The sequence below is a fragment of the Girardinichthys multiradiatus genome, chromosome 24 (genome assembly GCF_021462225.1).
Source record: "Girardinichthys multiradiatus isolate DD_20200921_A chromosome 24, DD_fGirMul_XY1, whole genome shotgun sequence".
NCBI classification, from domain to species: domain Eukaryota; kingdom Metazoa; phylum Chordata; class Actinopteri; order Cyprinodontiformes; family Goodeidae; genus Girardinichthys; species Girardinichthys multiradiatus.
In genome coordinates, this window is record NC_061816.1 from 6015203 (window position 1) to 6043010 (window position 27808).

The 27808-nt window shown below is 40.5% G+C and overlaps 1 protein-coding gene across 1 annotated transcript; it reads left to right on the forward strand.

Moving 5' to 3' along the window:
- The first annotated feature begins 13 nt into the window (after nt 1–13).
- sh3bp4a (SH3-domain binding protein 4a) lies at nt 14–26989 on the forward strand. The gene is made up of 5 exons (XM_047354660.1): nt 14–236; nt 8364–8519; nt 10220–12555; nt 23839–24027; nt 24518–26989. The coding sequence occupies exons 2-5, from the start codon at nt 8399–8401 to the stop codon at nt 24740–24742; spliced, it is 2871 nt and encodes a 956-aa protein (XP_047210616.1). The 5' UTR covers nt 14–236; nt 8364–8398; the 3' UTR covers nt 24743–26989.
- The last annotated feature ends 819 nt before the right edge of the window (nt 26990–27808 follow it).

Consider the following 27808-nt stretch of genomic DNA (forward strand, 5'->3'; position numbering starts at 1 on the left):
TTAGACCGGAGCGTTGATGGCTGTTAGTGGTGCGTCTAATCAGTTTTCACTGTTAAAAACTTCTTCGACTGTAAATGAGATGTAATAAACTCCTCGTTTTAGTTAAGTATTTGCTTTATTTTTCTTCCTGAGGACAAATGAGTCGAGAAGAAGCGATAAAAGAGAGGCAGAAGAATAGCGGTGTTCTCCATCTGCTCCCGACACTTAGTGCTGTGAGCGCTTCCAGCGAGCCAGAGGTCAGTTCAAATTGACGCCAAATTTACATTTTACTTCTTCTCCTTCTCACAGCAGTCTCTTCTGCCTCCAACTGCTGTGTTTATTCGACAATACAATTTGTTTGGATGAATTCGGCTTTACTTAGCTTGAACATTTCTCTGTTCCGGTGTGTATAATTAGATTTATTTACTTTGTGTTGTCTGAAATGCTGCTTTATAGTGAGATAGTAGTTGCAGTTTAAATGATATTGTACCTCTTTTATTTTCCATGAATATTTGTATTTTTTTGATGTGAATAAGTATTTTTCCGGTAATATTTGCCTAATCTTCCTCATATTTATGTGTCTAGATTGAAACATGTTTAATTGTGACAGAAAAACTCAGCAGCTGAGGTAAGTGCAGGAAAATTGAGTGAATTGACAACAGCAGGCTAATGTGTGTACACAGTTGTTCAAAGACTTCTCAGTGTTGCCAAGAAGGTCATCTGATAAGCTGAAAATCCCCTGTGTTTCTGCCACAAGCTTTAAGAAGAAACGTTTGTGCTTTTCTTCATCGTCTTCCTTCTTGTTTGTCTTTCTCTCTTCATCCCCTTGTTCCTCTTCCTCTCCACCTCATGGACTCATGCTTCCTCCTAAATCCTGCGGACAACTCTTCCTTTATTTTATCCTCAGATTTCTCTGTCCTTTTCCAATCCCTTCCTCTGGTTTTTCCGCGAGGATGGTGCACCAGCATTTTCAGGTGGAAAACATCAGTTTGCGTGAGAAAAAAGGACAAACGCAAGCAGGAAGTTATATTATGTTTTGATTAGATTTAACTTAATATAACCTGAAAAATAGCTGCTGTGATGTCTTCTAAACTGACTGGTTTTGGAAGCCCAGAAGGTATTTTTGGCCATGAGATGACTGACAGCAGCAGCTGTAATAGAGGCTATATTCTCGGTGGTGTTTGAGGCAAATTGAATGATGAACGTTTATTTTTTTATCAATTTATTCTTCCTGCAGGTTATGACGAGAGCAGATCTAAACATTAAAATATTTATCTTCAATACAGCTCAGCTTGGTTATTCTTCTAGGACATGAAAACATGAAACCGCTCTTACAGTGAGAGCTGATTATCATTTATCCCTACTATTAATACGTATTTGGAAAATATGTCATGGAAGAGCAAGGTCACATTAAAACGTGCTTTTTTCTATTTATTTACAGTTGCTTGCTTGGTTCCTTGAATCTCACAGCAGATTCAAGTTTCAAATTAAACGAGCACTGTCCTTTAATTTTTGATTTATGTGGTCATTTTCTCTACATTTGCACAAATTTTCTCCGTACGTTGCTGCTTTTGAATACCTGAACTCCTCTTTATTGCAGAGATGCTCTTGTAAGTATGAAACAAATAAAACACGATCGGCCTTTTTACTGTTTTTAAATGTGTTGCTAATGACAAGAAATTTAAAAACACACTTTTAATACTAAAAATCAGCCTTTGGAGCAATGCCTCTAAAACTATGAAGCACTTTCATAAATGAATAATGATATAGTTTATTTAACAGCACAGCACAATTGTTTATTGCTGCAAACAAAAAGCGTGTTGACATGTTGACAGAAAAGAAAAGGAATATGTCGAAAGGACAGGTGGCCACTTATGAGTGAGCACAATGTAGTGAGATTTGTGAAAGCGAGGAGGGCAGATCTCTCCTCACCTAGCATATCTCTATGTTATTATGATATAGCACCTATTAGTGAGCTAAACAATGTTACTGAAGTCTTAAGCGCATGTTGGAGACATTAAAAACAGGAGGTAAAGCAGAGCTCGGCTCAAAATAGACCGATTTAGTGTCTATTATTTAGATTTAGTCGCCAACGCAGCGCTAAAGACTGGCCAGGTCCTGGTAACTTGGTTGGGTTGGAAATGTTTGGACGATGTAAACCAGAGCTGATCATCCATTCACAGTAGGCTTGCAGGAAACCTTGTGGCCAACGAGTTAAAGAGAGTGTGAAGTTGGCCAATAAGCAAGAGCTCTTCCTCTACGTTAACAGGAAGCTTCACAGATCTGAGACTTTAAAAAATTGTGCTTTTTAACTGAAACATATGGTCCACTGGAGATTTTTGAATCATTCACCAACATTTGAACACCGTAAGGATTTACTGGGAGGATGTGGATCTGTTACTGCTGGTATGCCACTGATCTCCTAACCTCACCAGCAGTAGGCAAGTTAGACAGCAGTTTAAAAAAAGGTAACTGAGTTACAATACTCTCAAAGTAACTAATTACCAGGAAAACTATTGCTTTCATCTTTTTAAAAAACAAAACATGTTTAAATATGTAAAAGCGTTTAGATCCCCTCTTAATGGAATTAAAAAATGTATGTTCAGATGTTTATTATAAAACTAAATATATGATTAAATGAACTAAAGGAAGAGGAAACACTGTAGACTAAACTGTGTAAATGTTAATGACTGATCATATGAAACAAGACATCAAATAAAACGTATAGTTGTAGATATAATTATTTCCCCATTGAAGAACAATAGAACACAATAGATGTTTTAGAACCTATGGTATTTATTGTACATCAGCTGGTTGTCGAATAAGGTTAACATTAAATTATGCTTGTCAAGCAGTGTGGTGCAAGTAAATAAACCAAACTGTCACAACTTGAGACAACAAAGTATTTTATTCCCCACAAAAGTAAACAGCTGAAGTTTCACTACGTCGTGCACTAAGATTAAAAAATGTGAACTCTACGACCATCTTTAGCCATTGACAATCTGCGTCAAGTCAGACAAGTGCTGTTCTCACAAGAGAGGTCTAGGCCTGTTTTAATTTCCTCTGCTTATATTCCAATGTAAAACATTATTAGTCACATCCAGCTTCAGTTTCATCCATTTATACTTTCTAGCCATTAAACCAGTGACTCTCTCGCAAAACAAGAAGCCTCTTCCTCTTTGGACTGAAGAGGAAGTTTGGAGTGTTTAGATCATCCAAGGAATGTGGAAGAAAGCTGGTTGTATTACATATTACTAAACTGGATCTGGGAGTACTTACACACTTCAGTTCAGTATTAGATTGAAATTAATTCACGATATTGCCTAATATCGGAGATATCTGCGGCTCTGTCTCATTTCCAGCAGCTTTGATGTTAAAAAGGACAAACTCTCCACCAGCTCGTGGCTCCTAGAAGCAGTTATTGTAATAACAGTCACTCAGGGATTAGGACCAGCCGACTCGCGGTTAATTAAACTCTCCGACATGCTCACCGCCCCTCGGATCTCTCAGCCTGACTGAAAATGAGTTCATAACACATCGACTCGGATGTGAGCCCAATACCCTGCTTGCGTTTTCCAGAGTCAAACCCACTAGCTCCCCTGGCAGTTTGCTGCACAGCGTCTTTTTTCCCTCTGTAGTGGAAATTTCTCTGCTTTTGTAAAACAAAAGGAAAATCTGTCTATGCTGTCGTTTCTGCTCCGGCTTCCACACAATAAAAAAAACTAAATGTTTCAGCTTTGTTCAGGGAGGTAATCTTCCCAGTGATCCGACCCATAAACAGCAGAATGCAGTTTCTCCGTCACTGCATTGATGAACTTTGTATTTACCTTTGATCACTTCAAGGCAAGAGGCCACATCTCTAGCTACGTTTTTCCTATTGATAACACTTCAATGAGGCTCATTTTCTCCTCAGAAGGAGGCGTTTATCGATGGCTACAGGACAAGGAATGGAGTTCCTGAAGCTTCCCTTCACTGCACAAAGTCACAACTAAAGTCACCCGACAACACTGCATAGAGACAGTAAACAAGTTCAGTTCAAATCCAGTCCAGCACAGCCCGGTTCAGTCCAGTTTTAATCCAGTTTGATTGGATTTATATGCAGAGAACAGAGGGACGGAACCAAACACACTGAACATGACTCTGTGGAGGAAGAAGTTTAGAGAATTACGAGAAACAAAGACGAAGAACATTATTTTCTTACTTACATTCCTTATATTTGATCCATCCATCCACTCATCCATCCATCCATCCGGGACCTCCCTCTAGGGACGGTCCCAGATGGATGGATGAACTCACCTGAGGGACTGAACTATACATCTCTTCTGCCCTGGAAATACCTCGGATCACCAATGAGGACTCAGGAAGAATGTTTCTGGGAAGAGGGATGCTGGGTTTCCCTACTGAACTTGTCACCTCCATAATCTAATCTCAGCAGACGAAGATGACACACATGAGAAACCAGGCTGTGTCTGTCTGACCTGATGAAGATCTTAAAGTAGTCGGTCCATGAATCTTTAATACCATCTCCAGTCTTTAATCTTTCAGCTCTTAACAAGTCGTCAGACTGAGAGCTGATGTGTTTGGACTCATTTTATTTATTATTCACTCGGCAGATTTCTACTTGCCTGTTTTGTCTGTAGTTTTGAGAGTTGAACAGTAACTTCAGAATGAGGCAGCTGAACAAGCTTCAACTGAAGTTTATAGAGCAGAGTAACTACAGATACATGTCAGTCTGTCCTCTTAGTAAAACATTTCGGCTTAAAAGTAAAGAGCTTATAATTGCATTTATTATGGCCTTGAAGACTGACTTCTAAAACCCTTTAAAGCCTGGAGCTGCATTATGATTTAGAGGTCTGCTCATTTTAATGGCTCAACTGCCTCTTAATAAATTCATTAAAGTGAAATAATGAGATCTAAGTGGACGTGTGACACTTTTTACCACGAGGTTAAGAACAAACTGTTTGCTGCATTGAATATTAACTGTAAATCATCATATTTTGAGAACAAACACCTGCGTAAGAATGAAGGTCCCTCCTCTCCCCACATTACTTCTCTAATGACGATAATCAGCTGAAGGCTTTTTCGCAGCAGCTTCGGCAGTCTGTGTTGCTTTAATCAAATAAAATGCCGTCATTAGTGTGCAAAAATACACAACTGTCCCCACTGTTTATGCTCTCTGCGCCCTGCAGGAATAATAAAGGCACTTGGGACGTTTTGCATCCAAACAATTTCTTGCTGTGTTCTAATGAGATTAAAGTCATCTGCTGATCGCGGTTTTGTGTGTGAATTCAATCACAGCTCAGTGAAGCTGTAGGTGTACGATAAACTCAGTCCTTTAAGAGGTAAAGGTTTAGGTTGGTGTCTAAAACACACAGTTCAGGCATTGGCGGAGACCATCAATTATACTTTGGGAGTAGATAAAGGTCTCCTGAACAACTCGCTGATTATATCTCAGGTGATTTGAACTAACAGGTATTCAGTAGTATTCAAAAGCAAGAGTGAGTTCAGAAGTCATTGTAGCGTCCTTGTTTCTGACCCTGAGTTTTCTTCAACATCCTGACCTTTAAAGGAAAATGGATGGAGATCAGGTAGGGCAGTAAACTTAAATTAATTGTTTTTAACTTCAATACCCCTGCAACTTCTTCAGTCAGTGTTGCAAGCTTAAATGATTGCAGTGTTTTAGTTTTCTAGTATTCGGACAGCTTACATAAACTACAGGTCAAAGGATTTAGATTCACTTTCTCACTTAATGGGCCTCTTCATTTTCATGACTATTCATATTGTAGATTCTCACCAAAGGCAACAGAACTGTGAATAAACACACATGGAATTATATAGTAAACAAAAAGTGTGAAATAACTCTAAACATTTTCATATTTTAGATTCTTTAAATGGCCACCCTTTGCTTTGATGACTTTAAAGTAATTTTAAAGTTATTTTACAATTTTTCATTTCCTACTTAATTCTCTGTGTTCATTCACTGTTTTGATGCCTTCAATGAGAATCTACGTACAAAGGAATATGTCGAAAGGACGGGTGGCTGCTAATGAGTGAGCACTCTTACTTTCCTTTTTTTTTACCGTGTCCTTTCAATTATTACGGACACGGAGACTGAAATGAAAAGGAAAAAAGAAGCTCAAAAAAGAGAGAGATGGGGGAAAAGGGAGAAAAGGAGGAAAGAGTGGAGGAGAGAAAGAAGGATGAAGAGAATACAAGATTACACCCTGCTTGCTTATACACCTGCAGCTGTTTTTTTTTTTTTTTTACAAAATAGTACATGGTACTTATGAATGTAAAATGTACTTAGTGAGAGGTGCAGCCCAAAATAGAACATCTGTGTATCTGTCAACACCTGAAGCTTAACACCTGTGAGTATGGGTGTGGACGCGTTTTGTATACAAGGTTTCTCCACAAAAATATGCAATAGCGAGTGTGAGGACCCACAGACCTGCCCCATGGTCCCTGGACGGACACTGAGGAGATCCAAGCCACAGACATCCAAAGGCCCCCCAAAGCACAGGAACCCCAGGAGAACCACCGCCGGGACTACCACAACCCCCCCAGAGAAAAGCAGTGGAGAGTCCCAGGGGAACCACCCAGCAGCGACAGTGCAGAAGCCCCAGGGAGTCGCAGCGACGAGCCCAAAGGCCCTGCCGGCAGCCGTCCATGCCCGAGCAGATCCAGCCATGGACCCAGAGGCCCAAGACCCCGGGACACACCACCCCCCAAGCAGAGGCCCGACAGAGCCCAGGGGGCCAGGCCCCGGCAAGCAGCCACCGGGAATGAGCCAGCACACACCAAAGCATCCGGCCCCGGACACCGAGAACCACAAGTACACCAGCGGGCAGAGACTCCAACCACCGGCAGGCGGTGTGTCGCGGAGGAAGCTGATCCAGGAGAGGGAGCAGTCCAAGACCCAACCTGTCGCAAAAAAAAAAAAAAAACAGGCACACACAGTCACAATCACCCACTCCCACCCTCATGCATACACATAAAATCACTCGCACCCAACGTAAGGATAAACAACAATGGACGTCGTACACTCAGTCACACTCCCCATGCATACTCTATACTCCCAGGTCCAGGCGCTGGTACCCCCTAGGGGCAACCGGACCCAGGAGGTGGTCCCCTTCCCTCCTGGGGCAGAGGGTACTGCCCAGACCCGGGTGATCCCGGCCCGGCTCCTGACCCCTCGCCCCAACCCAGTCCCCAACAACCCCCATCCACCTCCGGAGAGGGGGCTATGTACAAAAGAGGGGTCCACATGGCCCAAAGCAACTCGCCAACCGGAGCCGCCCCAGGACGGAGCAGTCCCGACCCCCCCAACGAGCTCCGATCCCAACCCCATGAGTCTCCCACCCCCAGTGAACCCCAACAAGAACCTCCCCACAGGGCCACCCCCAACAAGGACACCGATATTGAACACATCCCCCCGAACCCAAACGCCACAAATCCCCACCCCCACAAAAGCACAACCCACACGTGAACTCCGTGGCTGAGAAGCCGATGAAGCCACACCCACACAGCGCAAGCTCCACACACAGCCCCGCTCTAAGAACCCCCGCCGCAACCCACTCCCCCACCACACAGCGCGCCGCAACAGCAAGGCAAGGGCCCCGCGCAACGCCACCCCCGCCCACTGGCGCAACACTCTTACTTTCCTGAAAGATCCTCTATGCAGAAAATGTAGTGAGATTTGTGAAAGCGAGGAGGGCAGATCTCTCCTCACCTAGCATATCTCTATGTTATTATGATATAGCACCTATTAGTGAGCTAAACAATGTTACTGAAGTCTTAAGCACATGTTGGAGACATTAAAAACAGGAGGTAAAGCAGAGCTTGGCTCAAAATAGACCGATTTAGTGTCTATTATTTAGATTTAGCCGCAACCGCAGCGCTAAAGACTGGCCAGGTCCCGGTAACTTGGTTGGGTTGGAAATGTTTGGACGACGTAAACCAGAGCTGATCATCCATTCACAGTAGGCTTGCAGGAAACCTTGTGGGCCTTGTGCAGGAAACAATCATAAACAAAAAGAAAACCTTTAAATGAGAAAGTGGTTCTAAACCTTTGACCAGTAGTGGATATATTCAGTCTTTATTTCATTGGCTTTTCCTGACTGTAGTCTCTGTCACTGTCTTTCAGAGTATAAATCCTCTGGTTGCTTTTCAATTGTTACTCTCCTCTTTGCTTCAGCTCTGCTGCTCTTTTCATTGATTCAGAAACTAATTTCTCTCCTAACTTTCTTTCCTAGTGCTGCAGCTTTGACCTTTAGCATCATTGCTGATCTTGAAAATTAGCAGCGGGGTTTGGAAGTTGCTTGAGTGCACGTGTGAGCCTCCAGTCTTCCATCCTGAAATCCTTTGTGCGTTTGTGTCGCGTCTAGGCTGAAAGCTGCCAATGATTTCATAAGCAGCAGCCATGGCTGCCCATCGAATTGTTCGAGTGAACAACAATCACATCCTACCCCGCTGCAAGTCTGAGGGGACGCTCATCGACCTGAGTGAAGGAGTGGCCGGGGCCAGTCTCAATGATGTTAAAGGTCAGTGTCCCGGTGCACTTCCACCTCAATTACACTGAGAATTATAGAGAGGGTTCATACGCAGTCTGGAGAAGTTTGGAATTTGAATTCAGTATTTTAGGAATGGAGAAAGAAAACAAAAGTATAGAAAAAAGTTGTTTTTGTCTGGAAAATTGTTTTTTTTTTTTTACATGAAAATGTGTAGGAACTCTATGTAGAGTTCTGATCACTCAGTTGTGGGAAAAAAGAAAGTACACCCCAGAACATCAGTACATAATAAAACAATTTGGTATTTACCAGGTTTTCAAATCATTAAATTACAACATAAACCCAATGCCAAGGAAGAACAACAACAGCAATGACTTCAGAGAAGCAACTGTTGCTGCATATCAATCTGGGAAGGCTTATAAGGCTGTTTACAAACTATTTGAAGTTCTTCCATCTACAGAGGCAACAATTATTCACATATGGAAAACATTTAAGACAACTAGGAGTCCTTCCAGGAGTGGATGTCCCAGCAAATATGATCCAGGGCCAGACACTGAAATGCTAACATAAAGGACAAAAAAACCCAAGAGCTCCATGTCTGTAGCGGACACAGAGTCTGAGATGGTTGAAGGTTAAAGTTCATGACAAAACAATTAGAAAAACAAGTATGGCTTGTTTGGGATATGTTATGGGAATTTTTAGTGCCTTGCTTTCTTTGTTCCTTGATATTCTACAGGAACTGACAAAAGTATTAGAACCCCTCAGTGTTGTTCCATTCTTATCTTATATAGTCTTAGAGTAATGGTTTCTCAGCCTTCTCCTTGCACCTGTGTGAGATAATATGTATCCCACACTGTTAAGATTATGTCTGGGACCTCGTCTCTCTGGGTCTCATGAGAGTTACCTGGAAAACTGTTATAGCTTATAAAGAGAACCTTTGCTTTGTCCAGTCAGAATGATTTGGCAGCACTACTGAGCGCATCTCCAATGCTGTAGAAAATCTTTCTCTCTTGCAAGATTATAATAAAACTGATTCTGAGTGACAATCGTCGGTCTCTGTCTTGGTAAAAACTAATTTTCTACAACAGGATAATAAATGAAAGTAGCATGACTTAAGCTTGCAACTTTGAATCTGAAGACTTCTGAAAAATGTTCTTCCTACAGACGAGACCAATGAAACAATGTTTGGCCAAAATTATCAACTCCAAGTTTGGAGAGAACCAAACCCAGCTTATCAGCACAAACACTTTATCCCATCTGTCAAGCATGGTGGTGGTGAGCGGATCACCACCACCATTTTACCCAGTAAAAGCCGAGTTGCCCACAAACTCATCTGCACGCCAAACTATTCTACAGTCCAATGTGAGTCCTTCTGTCCAACAGCTGAAGCTTGACCCAAACTGGTTTATTGACAGGATAATTATCCCTAACACAGAAGAAAATCTATATCAGATTGGCTGGAGAAGAAAAGAATCAAGAAGCTGCAATGGTCCAGTCAAAGTTCAGACCACAACCTGGTTGAAATGCTGTGGTGGGATTTTAGGAGATCTGTGCAGAAAAAAAACCTCATTAGTTTAACTGGTTCATTATTACTGTGTTTGATAATGATGTGAGGCGTGTTTACTGCAGCACTTTCAATAATCTACTGATAAGTAGAGTTATGATCCAAAGAAAGACTGAACCAGAAACTCTGTAATTGGGACAAACATGGCTGTGCTTACCTATCTTTTCAGTGCCTTCTCCCAGTGCCTTAAAGCTCGACACTCAAGACTCCCTTGGAGCTGCGCAGGAGGTGGTTGCTATTAAGGATTACTGCCCAAGCAGCTTCACCACACTGAAGTTCTCCAAAGGGGATCACCTCTACGTGCTGGACACATCAGGTGGAGAATGGTGGTACGCCCACAACAACACAGAGATGGGATACATTCCAGCCGCTTACGTCCAGCCGGTCAGCTTCAGGAACTCTTCGCTAAGCGACAGTGGGATGATCGACAGCCTCGGGGAAGGGTATGAGGATGAGGGGAAGGATTTTGGAGGTCTTGGAGAGTGGATGGGGATGAGCTTGAAGCCCTCCGCCATTTACAACAACACTCCTTTTACTGTGAACCCTTTTATCTTTCCGTCAAATCAAAACTCCAAAGACGTAAGTGTGAGGAACTCGGCGGATCTTATTTACCTGGACTCTCTGGCATCACCGTCATCTTGTTCTAACAGTTGTACTATCATGAGCAGCTGCCATATTAATAACCTCAACTCAACCAGCCCTAACCAACAGGTTACACCCAACTTCCAGAGAGAAAATCCCTTTTTTAAGAGCAAACGTTCTCACAGTCTATCAGAACTTTCAGTCCTACAGGCACAGTCAAATCCAACTTTACCTTCATCTGGATTCTTTACGGGCCTAACAGCTCCTTTACCGGAACAGTTTCAGTGCAGAGAGGACTTCAGGACTGCCTGGTTGAACCACAGAAAACTAGCTCGGTCCTGTCATGACCTTCACTCTTTGGGCCAGAGTCCTGGATGGGGCCAGACCCAACCAGTGGAGACCAATGTTGTCTGCCGACTGGACTGTAACGGAGGAGTTGTTCAGCTTCCTGACACCCACATCAGCGTGCATATTCCTGAAGGGCATGTCAGTCATGGAGACTACCAGCAGATCTCCATGAAAGCCTTACTGGACCCCCCTCTGGAGCTGAACAGCAACCACTGCTCCACTGTAAGTCCCGTGGTGGAGATCAAGCTGAGCAATATGGAGACAAAGTCATTCATAACGCTGGAGATAAAAGTATCAGTAGCTGTGAAAAAGGAGAGTTGTCACGTTGCTGATGTACTTTGTGTTCGCAGTGATTCCAAAGAAGGGCCATACTCTCCCATACCTAATGCCTACATTTACAAAGATACAGTCCAGGTGCAGCTGGATAGTCTGGAGCCTTGCATGTATGTAGCTGTGGTCGTTCGGTCACTGTACATCGGTCACAACACAACAGTCTGGGACCATGTGCAGAGAAAGGTCACTCTAGGTGTATACGGACCCAAACATATCCACCCGTCATTCAAGACGGTTGTGGCCATGTTTGGGCATGACTGCGCCCCCAAAACCTTGTTGGTAAATGATGTAACATGGCAGGCGGCCTCGACTCCACCGGTGGCGCTCCAGCTGTGGGGGAAGCATCAGTTTGTGCTTGCATTCCCTCAGGATCTGCAGATTGGACTGTATTCCAACATGTCCAACTATCAGGTGAAGGCAAGCGAAGGAGCTTGGATAATTCGGGGATTTCAGATAAAACTAGGGAAGGTTGGCAGGCTGGTCTTTATGATCACGTCGCACAACCCCAGCAGTATCACAGACTTTACTCTCAGAGTCCAGGTTAAGGACGCCCTAGACTGCATCCTGACCCAGTTCTGTGTCCAGACTCCACTGCCACCACCAAAAACTGGGGTAAAGATCACAGGCCAGCGGAGGTTCCTGAAAAAGAGAGAGGTCGATAAGATTGTACTGTCACCTCTGGCTGTCACCTCAAAACACCCAAACTTTCAGGATCGGTGCATTACTAACCTGAAATTTGGTAAACTGATTAAAACGGTGATCAGGCAGCACAAGAGTACGTACCTGCTGGAGTACAAGAAGGGGGATGTTATCGCTTTACTCAGCGAGGAGAAAATCAAACTACGAGGGCAGCTGCGGACCAAGGAGTGGTACATTGGATACTACCAGGGAAAGATGGGGCTGGTTCATGCCAAGAACGTTCTAGTTCTTGGTAAGGTCAAGCCCATTTATTGGTGTGGGCCAGACCTCACGACTACAATGTTGTTGGATCAGATCCTGAAGCCTTGCAAGTTTCTCACCTACATCTACGCAACTGTGAGGACCGTTCTGATGGAGAACGTGGGCAGCTGGAGGGCGTTTGCGGATGCTCTTGGATACGGGAACTTGCCACTGAATTATTTTTGTCGGACTGAACTGGACAATGAGCCGGAGAAAGTGGCGTCGGTTCTAGAGAAGCTGAAAGAGGAGTGCACTAACATAGAAAACAAGGATAGGAAGTCCTTCCAGCGGGAACTCATGATGGTAAGGCATCACTTTTTGAATAATTTGTATTTACAGACTTCAGTGTATTGTGGTGGAAATACCAAAGTTTTGCTTGTATGACCAGTTTTTCTACAATGTCGTGCAAAAATCTTTCCAAAGATATCCCTTTTTTATATTTTGCATCAAAGCAGCGGGTATAATCTTTAACATCTGTTAGCAGCTTGTTCCTAAAATCTAGATAGTGCAAGAAATATTTTAAAGATAAACCAGATTGACAGACACAAAGTAGGATTTTACCCCAAATAAGACAATTACCTGGTGCTAGAGACTTAGAAGAACTAGACCAGGACGAGTGAATGTAACCGTCTGGATCTGTATGGATGCATGAACCACTGCATCACTATAATCTAGATTTTCCGAATATTTGATTTAGTCATAAACCCACATTTACTGGAATTGAAAAACTTAACTTGTTGTGTCAAACACTGCTATTTGATAAAAAATAATCATTAATTACAAAACCTCTACCTAATTAGATTTTTGTTGCATTTCATCACCATTAAAGAGTGACTCTATAGAAGTTATAAAGTGTAATCGTTGATGAAAAACTTTTATTTTCACGGCTGGAAATCTTTCCTTTTCCAATTAGTTTGAGTGACTTCCTTTAGCTTCTAAACCGTAACCACTACTGTACAACCTTAATATTTTAGTGGTGCAATGGTGGGATTTCACTGTTATTTGCATCGTTGACTCGACAGACGCAGGATGTAACTTACGTAGTAAAATAATTGAGTGTTTGAGCTTCAGGGGGAAAACATCAAGTCAAAATGCACCTAATACAATTTTTTTCAGTGATCAATTTGTGCTAAAATCAACACGTCTTTTGTGAGTGATGAAGAGTCTGTCACGAAGGTTTCCAGAGGAAGGCTGTCATTTAAACAGGAGACAAAACAGAGTCCATTCAGGGCGAACGGATCGCAGCAACGTTCTTCTCTTTCCATTGGTTTGAGCTTTCAATCTCTGCTGAATATAGAAATGTGTTGGGAAACTGAGTTAAAGTGGAATGTTTATAGTGTTTATAGTTAGTAGGTCAGAGCTTTAACACAGTCGGAAATCAAACAAATAAATATGGATTTAGTTGAAAAGGTTTTTTTGTTTTGAGCAGCAACGAACCACTTTTAGTGGCCGACGTAAGAATTAAAAGTGTGGATGTCTATTAAAGTTGGTCAAAATCAATCAAAATGGATGTAAATACTGATGCTCTGTGATGTTTCTGGAGCATAAGCTCCTCAAAAATGACCAATTCTCCTAATTTCTTCCCAGAATCAATCAGATGCCATATTGTATTGGGTTTTATTGTGTAAAACAGCCTGATTTAAGTCCTGACAGTCAGTCACATGAAGAATAAATAACTCATCTGCCTGAGGTGGCATGCCTGGTTCACACGGCACCTAGCTAGATCACTCTTAACACACGACACACAGCAGGAATATCTCATAAGATTATCTTTAGAGATGTCACGATAATCGTGGTGGCCTTAAGATTGTCGGAAGGGGAAGATCGTTGGTGTGAACCAGGCATCTCATGGAAAAGGAGAAAGACAGGCCTCGATGTACCTCTGAAGTGATCCAGAATTAGTTTTCCTCAGGATGCTTTTATCCTAAAGTACTGTAGTAGTTACTGCTGTTTGAGTGCAGGTGGAGTTGATGAAGCGTAGAGGTTGGAGCAGCTGTAGATGTATTTTTCCCTCACAGTGTTAACCACAGCAGCTCAGCTGTAACCGCTGCACCTTTCCCCGCTGTCCGTCTCATAATCTGAGGAAAGCTTTTATTCTGCCAGCTGTGCAGAGGCTTTTTAACCCTCCTGTTTCCTACCTCTGAACCGTCTGCATCCTTCACTACTTCCTCTGTTTTATAAGGTTTACTGAAAAATGATACTGCCTCAGATCCTTCACTGTGGTTCTGTAATTTCCCCCTGAAGTCCCAGAAGCTTTCATCACCGAGGACGATGGAGGTGTTTGTCCAGTGACCTTTTATGTAGTTCAAAGAGCTACAGATGTGCGAACTGTACGCTGTGTTGTTTACGTCACATCTAAGGGTTTCTGACTGAAAACTACAACTCTGAACTGATTTTATTACATTTTCTGGTCTGTGAGCTGCTGGAAATCACATTTCAAAATTACTGCTGGTTATTCTGAGATTTTAAGGTGGACATTTTCAACATATAAGCCACGGTTTCTCTGGGTTCTTCATTGAATTAAAACTAAAAGTCTCCAGTGAATTTTCTACAGAGCGATTGTTTTTTCAACATAAGGGAGCACCTTGTCACAAGAGAAAAGTGAGGAGTCTGGGCCCAGATTGGAACCCTGCTGGGAACCAGTGGTCCATTCTCCAGAAGCAAGTGGATAAAACATTGTAAGCCGATGAGCCAATGCACCAAAACAACTGATCCATCTCAGCCAGCCCGTTATTCATGCTGGACTGCTGCTCTTTTAAAAAATAGGTGCATTTGAAAGGTTTTGACTTCATGTCCGTTCACATCTAAACGCTCCTGCTTCAGCAAGTCTTATGCAATGTTTTCCCTGAGGAGAGGCGAACTGTCATCATGAGGCTGCAGAAACAAGGCTGACTTAGCCACACAGCCTCAAACTAAACAAACCTCCTCAAATGAATGAAAGAAACCTTATGTAATTCTTACTCAATCAGACATTCCTAACAGTGAAAAGCTGTGGCTTCAAAATCCTCTATTAGCAAACACTGTTGTTTCCCGATGACCTGGTTTTACTGTATCTGGGAAAGACCTGCAGAAAAATACCAAATCCACAATAATCCGTGTATGTAAATCAGGAACAAAGGAGGAACTCTGGCCCTAATGTTCTCGATAAATTGTTCCATTGTTCTAAAGATACAATCTCAAGTGCCTGACTTCATTAAATAACACTTCTGTATGCTAATTAAAAAGGAACAGAGGCTGATGATTGATGATGCCTAAACTCCTGATATCTTAATTAGATGTGGCCTCTGTAATGAGAAGGGTGAAAATAATTGCGATAAAAATGAGAGCCGATGAGTAAAGACACACTGAATGGTGAACAGGTCTGACTATCACTGGAAACTTCCTTTATTTCATTCATTCCGTTCATTTAGTCAAACACATTCTCAAAGAGGGATTTATTTCAGTTTATTTCTCTTATTGATCATATGTTGATCATTTTGGCTTACAGAGAAAAACAACTAAGATTCAGTGTCTCAGACAATTTGAATATTACATCAGATCAATTAAAAAAATGATATTTTATACTTTTTAGAACAATTTCTAAGTACTCAGTACTTGGTTGGGGCTCCTTTTGCATGAATTTTTGCATCAATGTGGCGTAGCATGGAGGAGAGCAGCTTGTGGTTCTGCTGAGGTGTTCTGGAAGCCCAGGTTGCTTTCATATTGGCCTTCAGGTCAACTGCATTGTTGATTCTGGTGTCTCTCGTCTTCCTCTTGACAATCCTCCATAGATTCTCTGATGGCTTCTGGTCAGACCAGTTTGCTGGCCAACCAATCACAGTAACATCATGGTCATTGGACCAGCTTTTGGTACCTTTGACAGTGTGGGCCGGTACCAAGTCCTGCTGGAAAATAAAATCAGCATCTTAATAAAGCTTGTCCACAGAAGGAGTAATGAATTGCTGAAATGCTAACTTTACTTTCATCTGAAACAGGACTGTAGACTACTGAGCCAGAGTCCAGTTCTGTTTCTCCCAGGTGAGACATTGTTAACCCCTGTTAACTCCAGTCCTTGTGAAGCTTCCCCAAACTCTTGAATGGATTTGGCTTGACAATCCTCTCAAGGATGCGGGTACCCCTGTTGCTGGTGCACATTTCACTACCACACTTTCACCTTCCACTCAACCTTCTATGAGTATGCTTGGATACAGCACTCTGACCAAGCAGCTTGTTTAGGAATGACCTTTTGTGGCTTCTCGTCCTTGTGGACGGTGTCCATGATTGTTTCTGGACATCAGCTGATGCAAACCGAAACCTCTCAGCTTAATTACCAAAGGTAAGGCAGACTGTGGCTCTGCGGGAAGAGTAGTCGTCTTGCAATATAAAAATTGTGGGTTTGAGACCAGCTTCCTCCTGCCACATGTCGATGTGCCCCATTTGGAGAACAACTGTCAGACTGAGGCCTCGCAGTAACCAAGTATTTTCCAAGGAGAGCCCAAACAGCTAAATTTTTGTTTCGTCAGACCATGAGACTTTTCCCCAGAATCCTCTTGGCTTGTCCATCTAGACAGCTGTAAATTTCAGACCAGCTTAAAGGTGTTGTTTTTGGAGTGATGGCTTCCTACTTGGTCGGCGGCGTCTCAGTCCACTGTCACGTAGAAGTGGACCGTTCCGGCATCTTCCGTGTCATAGCAGGCTTGAGCCTGGGTGGTTCCTGGGTTGGTTCTATACATCCCAACCAATTTCCTGTTGTTTGACAGTGAGTATTAGGGGGGGCGTGTGCGTATACATACATCTGGTGCTCATCTCCAGTGGTCATTGGTCGAGAGAATCAGCTGGAACATCATGCAACTTGGTAATGTTTTACTCTAATACAGAACCGCTATCTTATTCTAACCACTTCTTTAATAATACATAAAGCAGATGCATTGTAAACCTTTTATTTTGTCAGAAATCTGTGCATCATTCATCCTTTGCCAGAGCTTCCCCCCTAAATGCAGTTTCAGAAGAAACGTAGCCTATGTTTCCAAACACAGCTGGTTGATCCAATTTTGCTTCGTCTTGTGAAGCTCAGCAGCTTTGAAGTTCATCCAGTGAAAGATGGTGGATGAAGTAATCATGACACCAGCCAGTGATGCTCTCTAGATGTAATCATTTCTATAATATGTGGGTTTAAGTAAAACAAGATGAAGGCAGTTTGAGGCTCGCTCTGCTTGTGAAATCACCCCAAATATTCCTGTTTCTTTCTGATTTTTATTGAGTAGAGACGCCACAAACACAGTCATCAGCCTAACAATAAGTCTGTTGAGATAATTCAAGTTCAAGTTCAATTCAAGACATCTACAGAGTTCCTCTTTGGAGATTTTACAGTTTTTCTGTAAAAGTTGCTCTGTTGGAAGATACAACCGAAAGCAGGAGCTGTTTTCCGACTCCTATGCCTTCCTCAGAAGCCGACAGGTGCTCCCATGTGAAATCTGAGCAGGCATTGATCAGGACAGACACGGAGGCCCAGCGGGGCATCCGACACCGCCCAGGCAGATCCTTTTATCGCAGCGTGTTGGGTTACAAAAGGACTGAATAAGAAAGCCTGTGTTTGTGAGCTGAAGAGAGGATTGTTAATAATAGATTATCGCTGAGAGGCAGGGAGAGTCACTCCTGGAGCGGATGTAGTCCACCCTTCAGTCATCTCAGCCAGAGTCAGCTAAACTATTATGATCCAGACCTGGCTTATATCTTCATCAGAGAGTCTGCCTGAGAATTAGCACCCCTAAAAAGTCCTGTAAAACAAATATAGAGGCACGTTTTTAAGTTGATTGGTTCTAGGAACTTTTAATTGGCCATCCCTGACTTCTTGTTTCTCGGGGGTATAGATAGGGGGTGAATTAGCTTTCTCTTGGCATTTAAGTCAGGAAATGTCTACAAGAAAATAACTGCTCAACGAAGCTTGCTGCCATTTGGAGGAGGCCGCAAAGAGTGACATCTTTGGGTCACCAAGTCTCATGACATCATCTGTATTAGTTCCTATGGCTGCAGAGGATGCTTTGAGAGAAAATGTAATAAATATAACAGTATGTGGTTTGTTTATTCTGCCTCATGTTGCTCTCCTTCTTTCTCTTCCTCATTTCTACCTGTCAGCATCGTCCGTAATTGTCGAAAGGAAGCTTATTTTTCTGTCAGCTGTCAGCATCGTCTGTCCGTCTGCTGCAGGGACTCCCTGCGTTATCTCATACCAATGCTGTATTCCCTGGTGCAGCAGAGCGTTTTCTATTTTTAGATCCCAACCGTGTTGTTGTTTAATAAGCAGGAGTCTAAACCAGGCTGGAAACAGATGAAGGGATGTTCTGTGGTGCTGTTGCCTCTGAACACATGAGCCCTTTCACAGGTTTTAAGATCCAGCTGTAAATCTTTACCGCTAACGTTTTTTGAAATCCACCTTTTATTCCTCTTTACAGTTTCTATTTATTCATTTTATCGGCATTCTTTATAAAGATTTATGAAGGAGGCAACTCAGAAAACCTCGTATAATCAGAGATTCTCACTCAGTTTCTGTCCAGTCCTTTTGCCTGAGCACAACAATTAAAGATCAAACCTAAAAAAACAAAAGCAGATGAATAGTAGCTGCAATGTGTGTCTTTAATACAACAGAAACAAATCTAGCAAAGACCAGGCACAAGTCAGGAGTTTAGCAGAGATTTTTTTTACCATAATGATTTATAGTTAAGGATGCCTTAATACAGATGAAACCTTTTTATATAAAGCCAGACCGTGGATGATGTTGCTGATGTCTTCTGTAGCCTATTAGGTCTTTAATTGTGGTGGACCCAGAAGGATCTTCCAAAGGTTTTGAGAAAAAATAGGTCAATATATCAGCCAAACAGCAAATTAATTAACCGCTGACTCCCTTCTTCAGAGGCTTTGTGTAAAGTGGAGTTGATCTCCAAACATGAAGCGAGTCACCTGAAATGTATCCACCACCGAATCTATAGAGGCTCAGAAGGAGAAAGCAGCTGATGCTTCAACCAGCACATATTAGACTGAAAATACTATGTTTATTTTCTGAGAAAAGGAGCAAATTTGTGATCCCAGATCAAAAACATGACCCGTGGCGACACAAAAACCCATATTGGTCAATTTCTCATCTTAAACAAGAACAAAAAAGGTTCCACTCAGGATTCTGATATGATTTCACATTCAGTAACATCCATAATCTCAATTTTGTAACTGGGAGCCATGGTGGAAATTGGACAAATAGAAGACAGATTTTACATCACACCTCAATGACAGTGGAAAACCTCCTGAAACACTACAAGCTGAATGCTTTGTCTCAATTATATAAACTTGTCTCAGTTCAAGCTGCAAAACCTCAGATTAAACAGAGGAACAGAACTATAAATGACTCCATCTAGAGCTCAGACAACAGCTGACAAAGTCCTTAAGCAACATGCTGATCTTTGACCTTCCATCTGGGTTAGCTCTTGTCTCAGAGCTTCATGGCTCTTATCTTCTGCCAGATAACTCACCTGTCTGCACTCTTGACCCCATTTGGCTTTTATTTAGCATGACAAACTGATCCTAGTTTCCTGTCAAGGTACTCCTAGGTTTAAACCGTCCTGGCTTTAACTACACGTTTCTGCAGCCTCTGATTTCCAATTTGAACACCTCATGTCCGTTAGCAGCTGGCCCATTTGATCAGCTTTGTCTTCAAAGAGTCTATATTTAGACTAAATGAACCGCAGGTAGTCTGATCTAAAGATGGAGGGAGGCACAGAGGGACCACAGAGCTTATCAGACAGCTTTTAAAAGCCTGACCTGAAGACAAATCTGAGTAATTCATGTTCAGGTAACTGCATATTATTTTACAGAAAAAGACGGTATATGCAGGGTTTCTACACCGTGTGGATAAGCAAGGAGTAAAATATTAGAGAACATAGACTTTTATACTAATCTCATTCTGTACAATTCTGCGCGGTTCTGTCTGTCTGTTCAAATCTCCAACCATCCGACTATCTATCCATCTGTCTGTTGTCCTGCCCATCCTTCCTTCCTTCTGTCCTTCTTTCCTTCCTTTCTCTCCACAGAGGATTTTGTGTGTGTCCACGTTTGCTTGTCCTGCATGTCTCTGTCTACTGGTGGACTGTCCAAGGTCCGTGTCTTGCCCAACGAACGCCAGAGATAGGCGCCCCCCTGCAAGGTTTAATGGGGTATAGAACATGGAACGATGGAAATATGCAACATTCACCTACAAAATAAAACTTTATTAGCAGTACTCTTCACATGCAATCAAATTTGTAAAAGAACCTCCTGTATCATGTGGCATTAATAATGAATCAGCTGATCAGATGACTGGTTTCCTACTGAGACCATTTTCCAGGAACAGTGTGAGAGGTTTACCCTGATTACAAGTTGGAGGCTTGCTGTAAAGGTGGAGGTTTTAATATTTTGAGTTTAGAGTAAGTTGACTGAGTCCAAGGTAGGAGCACGATATGGCAAACTCTTGTAGGAAAAGGTCACAATTGTTTTCTGTGTGAAGAAACTAAATTTTCCTCTGAAAGACTTTTAGATTGTAGAAACTGGCTCAGTTAAAGTCCATCAGGTATAAACCAGTGTTGTTTTCTGTGTTTTTTATTTTATATTCCTATTATTTGTTTGTATTTTAAGCATGCTCTAAAACTTGATTTTAAACGTTTGCTTTGAGATCAGATATAGTGTGATTTTAGCCTGGAGACCAATGGAAACCTCAGTTGCTGTATCAATAGATGGAAGACGAGAATAAAGGGTCTCCTGGGTCCCTGGACATTTATTTCTATTTTTTGAATTTTAGTTTTGCATAACTCTAGCTGAGTTGATGCTAGCCGTATAAATTTGGTACTGTTGCATATTTTAGGAGGAATTTTAATTTTTCACAATTTGGAGGAATTTTAAAATCAATGAATCTATATATATTTAGCTTTTTAACAAACTGCCAACTTAATTTGATTTCTATTTTTTAATGTCTTTATGTTGAAATCTCTTTAAAATGTTTTATTTTTTTCCCACAAAGTGAAGATATTTTCACCTGGACTGTAAATCTATCTAAAAAACACTTGATTTACTAAAACTGGCATTTAAGGAGTTCAACTATGAAAATCCATTATGTGTTTTACTTTTTTATGGTAAAGACTGAAGTCAATTAAAGCATTCCTAAAGAAAAAAGGGATAGAAAAAAAATATTCTGAAAAAAATAAGAATATAATAAACATGTCTATCATTTTATTTACCTTTTGGCATAAAATACAGAACAACACAGAAATAAAATCATTATTATAAAACTAACTTTATACTTCTTTCTACTTTATTTTGGGCAGAGAAATTGCCCAGAAAGATCCTGAGGTGTTAGGTTATGGTTTAAGTTATTTGTTTATTTGGGCTCATGTTTTTCAGCATGTTCCTTGTTATGTTTTATAGGACTTGCCATATTCTATTATTTTTACACTTAGGTTTTGCCATATAGTTAATTTCCTTGCGCTCATTATTCTTAGGTGTGTTTCTTTAGTTTATTCTTTGTGTTTTTTTGTGATCCTTTTACATTCAGATTGTTTCTCTGTTTGGCATTTTCTCCAGGGTTTCTTGTTCAGTCTGTTCGTGTTTAACTGTCTTTTCTCCTCTTCTCTGCTCTGCTCTTTTCTTCTGTCTCGGCTGCTCCACATTTCCTCTGATTGCTCTGTGTTTTCTCTGCCTCAGTTGCAATTCATTCCCCCTGATTAGCTCTTCTGGTTTGCCTGTCATTTCTCTACGCCAACCTCATTACATATACTTACTGGTTCTCTGTGTTCCTCACTGGTTGCTTCCGTTTTACTGCCGTACGGTCCGTTTCGCTGCTCATTGACTAATTTTTCCATGGTTCACGTTGTTATTGCTGGTCTGCTTAAAGTTCTTTTCATTTTGTCTATTAAAAGTTCTTATCCTCACCTTAAGTCTGCTCTGCATTTGAGTCTTTACCACCTCAACATGGCAGAAATTAAAAATGTTGAAAATATTTAATGTTTTTTTTGTTTTTTTTACATGCAAAAACACTTGAACAACATTTTATTTTTAACAGTTACCCCACAGATACTAGCTCACATTCTGAGGTTGGCTTTCGTAGAAGATGTTACCACAAGATGGTTCTTCTGTTTTATGTTTCATTTTGTTTTATTTCTAAGTGAGAGGACAAACTTCTCAGCTGCTGTTCTACCTCTTTTCTAGAAAAATGTCATCTTTTCTGGGGCAAATTTGAAGTCATTAGCCGTTTTAAACCCTATTAACTGGGAAACCAGATAAAATACATTATAAAAACAAATCCTGACACTTAAGGCTTTTTAAATCCTTGAAATTAAATCTACACCTTCTAATCCTCTTTAATGTGTTTAATGGTTGTGAGGTTGCGCGCCCCTGTTTCTTTAGAGCAATTAGCTTCATCTAACGAAGCCACCCCAGAGTAAATTATTCCCTCGTTAGGTTAATAATGTCCATTATCTGTCTGTAGTATCACAGGAACACCTCTGGGAATGTTGATGTGTCCAGAAGCAGAAATAACCTACAAATCAAAAGTTTGTTTGCTTTGTGTGTTTCCCTTGGTTATAAAATGTTCAGAAATTGCAGTGGAAATATAATGTAGTGACCTATTTTCCATTTTATTTAATAAAGTCCTCACCACACAACAAATATCCATGCATATTCTGAACATTTAATCCTTAAAATGCCAGTTTTAGTTGATAGTTTAATTTTAGAAGAAAAACAATGCAATAAGTAGGTTTCTTTCCCATCCCATGTATGCAAATTGGTGAATGTACAGTTCACACATATATATTCACCTCAATAAAGATTAAATATATATTTTTTCTTTTAGAAAAACAGTACATTTATTTTCTTTATACCACATTCCCTCTTTAGAGTCCATAATATCTCCTATAATTGTGCTTCATTTGTCAGTTTTATTTGCTTATTCAAAGGGTTTAATAAATAATGCTTAATAAACCCTAATTGTGTAATAGTGGATGTTTGTTTAAAGAATGCATTTTAAAGGGGCGTCAGTGGAAGAAAAAAAGGTCAAAGAGACACGGATTGATCTGAGGTCAATCAAAGATTCACTCCAAAATACCCAATCTGGCAAATTTTTATACTGTCTGCTTCAACAGAAGCAAAGTTAAAATACAATTCAAAAACCATGAAACATGGGCCTAGGAGGACCAAGATGTGAACTGTTATATAATAAACATGTCTGAGGATCATCCTCTTGCTGATGTTTGGGGCGTTTTGTTGAACTCCTCTGATTGCTGTTCCAGAGATCTGTTGCATGTCAAGTTTTGAATTTCTCCTCATGACAATGAGAGGCCCCCTAACCATTCATGTGGTCATGTTTCACAGCTTATCTAAACTAAGGTCGGGCTAAATGTAGACTTTGCAAGGTAATCCACATATCCTTTTCCCAGGAAAACCTCATCCTATATCAAAGTTGATTTTTGTTGATCCGTCAATCATTGGTAACAGACAACAAAGCAGAGCCCCTAAATCAGTTTTTGAATGTTGTGGTGGACATGCTTTCAAGGTGTGAAACAATGCTGAGATTGTCCATCTTTCACCAATCAGGCGTTGCTGAAGATGGACTGCCAGGGTCTGGTTGCTAAATTGGTCCTGGACTTTGTTTTGTTGACCACGGCGGTTGAGGTGGCGTCGAGGTGGAGGGAGTTGGCCGAGAAGCTGGCCCGAGTGTCCAGGCAGCAGATGGAAGCTTATGAGGCTCCGCATCGTGACAAGAGCGGCGTCCTGGACAACGAGGTGAGGATATTTCAATTCAGCCTATATATATATTCAGTTCACAACCAAAGTCAGGCTTTACAAGACCAATAGGCAACATATCCATATCCAATTATGTAAAATCCAATTTAGTTCAAATTAAAATCAAATTAGTACAGTTAATTAGGTATCTTCCGGGACCAGATGGGGGTTAAAAGGAAAGGGAGGAGACAGAAACAACACAAAAGCACTAAGCTAGGACTACTTTCTATAGGAATTTAAACATAAGAGAGTTAATGCCAGCAATAGCTCTGTATAGGAAAAAGACATAACTAAAAAGAGAAGCACTGAGCCAGTTGTACTTTCTAAGCAAAAGAAAAACACAGAGCACACAAAGTTATTGGCAGCAGTATTTTTGTCAGTAACGAGGGTGTCAGTCAACTCAGTCTGATAAACAAACCATAGTCTTTGTCAAAAGTCCAATCTTTGGTCTTTAGTCTCTAAAATTATGTCTTTTTTCCTGACCCTTCAGTCTATGTGGAAACCAGCCTATGATTTTCTGCTGACGTGGGCTGCCCACGTGGGGGACAGCTACCGGGACGTGATCCAGGAACTCCACCATGGTCTGGACAAAATGAGGAACCCCATCACTAAGAGGTGGAAACACCTGACTGGCGCTCTGATTCTCGTAAACTGCCTCGATACCCTCCGCAGTACTGCTTTCTGTCCCACCGGTTATGGGGACTTTGCTGTTTGAACATTATATTACCCTTGGAAAACATGGTTAACTCTACAGCGGACGTTATTCAAACCCAGTTCTGAAACTAAAATGTGGCCGAATCTCAAGGCTTTGCTCATCATGGGATCTTCAGGATATATGGAAACTTTGGCTAAGAGCCCTGCTGTGTCTGTTTCTAACCCATTTTTTCTTTCTTTTCGGTCTGACTCTTGCTTTTCTACTTCTTACTACTTCCTCTTATGTACTTGTGTCCTTTTTCTACCTTGTAAACTACTCTTGTCACTGTCTGAATCTTGGTTGTTGCTTGGCCCCATAGATTTCTGGTCTTTACCCTCAGGTGAACGTCAAAGACCTCACGTACCACAGTAAAAAACAACACTGCAAACTGTCTATAGAAAAATTATCTGAACTTCAAACAGAACTTCTAGCTGTTTACATTTATCTCCATTATGGACAGGTTTTTTGTTACAGAATGACTTTCACAGGCACTGTTATAAAATCAAAAAATGTCTTTAATCTAAAATGAACCTTAAGCACTTAAATAAAACATATATGTAAATCAGTTTTATAAATTCAAACATTAAGATTAATTTTTGAAAAACTATAATGCCAAACACAGCTAGGCTAATGTTAAAGTTAGCATTAGCCAAACGCAGTTGCAATTTATACAGTAAGAGATTTGCTCTGTTTGTGTAATTATTTCATTAACGAGTGTACTTTATTTTCAACGTGAAATCCGGTGTTGTAAAAAACAAAAATATGTTTTAGTGGAGAATTAAAATCCATTTTTGATACCTAATCCACCCTTAGCTAGCTAGTCAGCTAGCATGGATGCATTGGGAGTACAGTATCTAATTTCCAGATTTTATTGTCATTATTCATCACATAAAAACATTTTTATAGTTGACGATCAGAACATTGGCATTTAAAAATGTTCCGTATGATAGTGTTTTGGTTAATGCTAACAGTACGGTTAGCATTGGCTGTTGTTACAGTAAAAGATTAACTGCCTGTTGATGTAGTTTAATCACTTTTTAATCATAAAGTGATTCTATTTTCAATGGAAGACATGTCCTACAAGAGATAACAGTTAAGTCCACCTAAAATCTTGTTTACGATAATATTCCAGTTTTTACGTAAAAGCTAATCCACAGTTAGCTAGCCAGTCGGCTAGCAAGGATTATTTGCAAATGCAGGATCTACTTCTCTACTTCTCAGAATATATAATCTTTAATATTGACATAAAAACAGATGAGTTTCTTGTTGAAGATCAACACATTGATTGTATAGGAATTAGACAATGTCCTATATTAAAAACATTTAAGATAATCCTAACTTTTAAGATAGCTTTAGCAGTCTATACAGTAAAAGTAGAAAGTGTCAAATCAAATCATCAAATTTATCAAATCATGTTTAATCATACGTTTAGTTTATTTCGAATGAAAATCAACAGTTTGGTTCAGTTAGAATATGAATTATATTTAAGAAGAGAATAACGTTTACGCAAATGCTAATCCAACATTAACTAGCTGGTCAGCTAGGACACCAGTACATCCTCTGCTCTTCAGATCATTTAACCTTTAACTACAGTATAAAACACACTAGTTCCTAGTTCAAGACCAGAATACACTGCAATAAGGTAAAACTATATAAGAGATAGTTTAAGTTAAAAATTAGACATTTTTGCAATGACATTGTGTTTATATTTTCAGAACCCAGCCCCTGTTAAAAGTACAGAAACATAAATGACAAATCAAACACACAGAAGGACTCTAGAATAGACTTTTAATCTTTCAGGGCCACAATAATTTCTCGTATGAACTTGACATGGTCATATATTAGCTAAAGGAGTATTGACTTGGATGCAATCTTCCTTTCTGCCACTAGATGTCACCACATTCAAAACAGTAGAACTTTTAAAAAAAAACTACATTAGCAAAACAAATCATCTTGTTTTTTGTTACAATTTTATTTAGAGAGGCCCTTTCTCAATGTCATTTCAGCAAGGGAAATCAACTAGTTTATTGTTTATATTTTTTGTGATTTTGATGTTTATCCTGGTAATCTTGTGACTTCTGCAGTGCTTGGAATATTTACATGATCTGAAGAGAACATGTCTGAGAAATTTATATATTTATACTGAGAACCAACTGAGTATTGACAGATTTATAAGTGAAGATGCATCACCTGTGATGGATAACAAATCAGAATTTAGTTCAGTATCAATGTTTAGAAAGTATCAATAAAATGTGAATGTAATGAGTACCTGTGTGCATACTGGTTTTATTTTTTCCCATACACCCATGAGGCGGACGCAGGGAGAAACAGACTGTTGTTTAAAACAGCATTTATAAAGCTGTTTGCAAGGATAAGTTAAAAAAAATGACTTGTGTAGATAGATTGTCTTCTTGCAATATGATTCTCTGTAGAAACTAAGAATACAATAGAGGGAGGACCAAGCATCTACTGGAAGAGTCATTTTATTGATGTAATGATCTATAATAAGGCTATAAAAACCAAATCAGAACAGAATCAGAGCAAAGCATTGCAGTTCCACTTTATATGAACCACAACTGAATGATTTAAGTGTGAAAAGGAAGGTTTTAAAAAAATGATATGTCCCCTTTAAGCCCTTACTCTACCTGTGGCATGCTGAATTCATGAAAACCAAAAGATTGCTAAACTAATAGCAATGGATTATTTGATGACAAATATTTCCAAATCCCTGCAAAATAAAGCTCAAAATCTCATAATCTCCTGTGCACAAGATCAAAATGCAGATCGTCAGCTTGTTTCAGGAAGCTTTATTCGAAGTGTAGTTTTTATGCAAAGAAAAGTTGCACAAACAACATTTTCCCATCTGGTTTTATATACAGATATTTCCTTTTTTATATGCTGCAACAGTAAATGTATTTCTAGTCTATCTGAGGCGGTTCACAGCACATGTTTCATTCTCCCCACAGACTAATAGCACTTGTTATTCTGAACACCGGGTGTCTTTTCCAATCACCAGCAACAATGAGAGTGAATCCTCCACCTACTGTTGTTCTGTCTCTGTACATCAGGGTTCATCGCCATGTAGAT

Excerpts from the sequence above, each read along its gene's own strand:
- sh3bp4a (XM_047354660.1), top strand. The coding sequence starts at position 8,399 with ATGGCTGCCCATCGAATTGTTCGAGTGAACAACAATCACATCCTACCC. Across the intron at positions 12,556-23,838 it reads TCCAGCGGGAACTCATGATG|GCGTTGCTGAAGATGGACTG; the intron begins GTAAGGCATCAC and ends TTCACCAATCAG. Across the intron at positions 24,028-24,517 it reads GCGGCGTCCTGGACAACGAG|TCTATGTGGAAACCAGCCTA; the intron begins GTGAGGATATTT and ends CTGACCCTTCAG.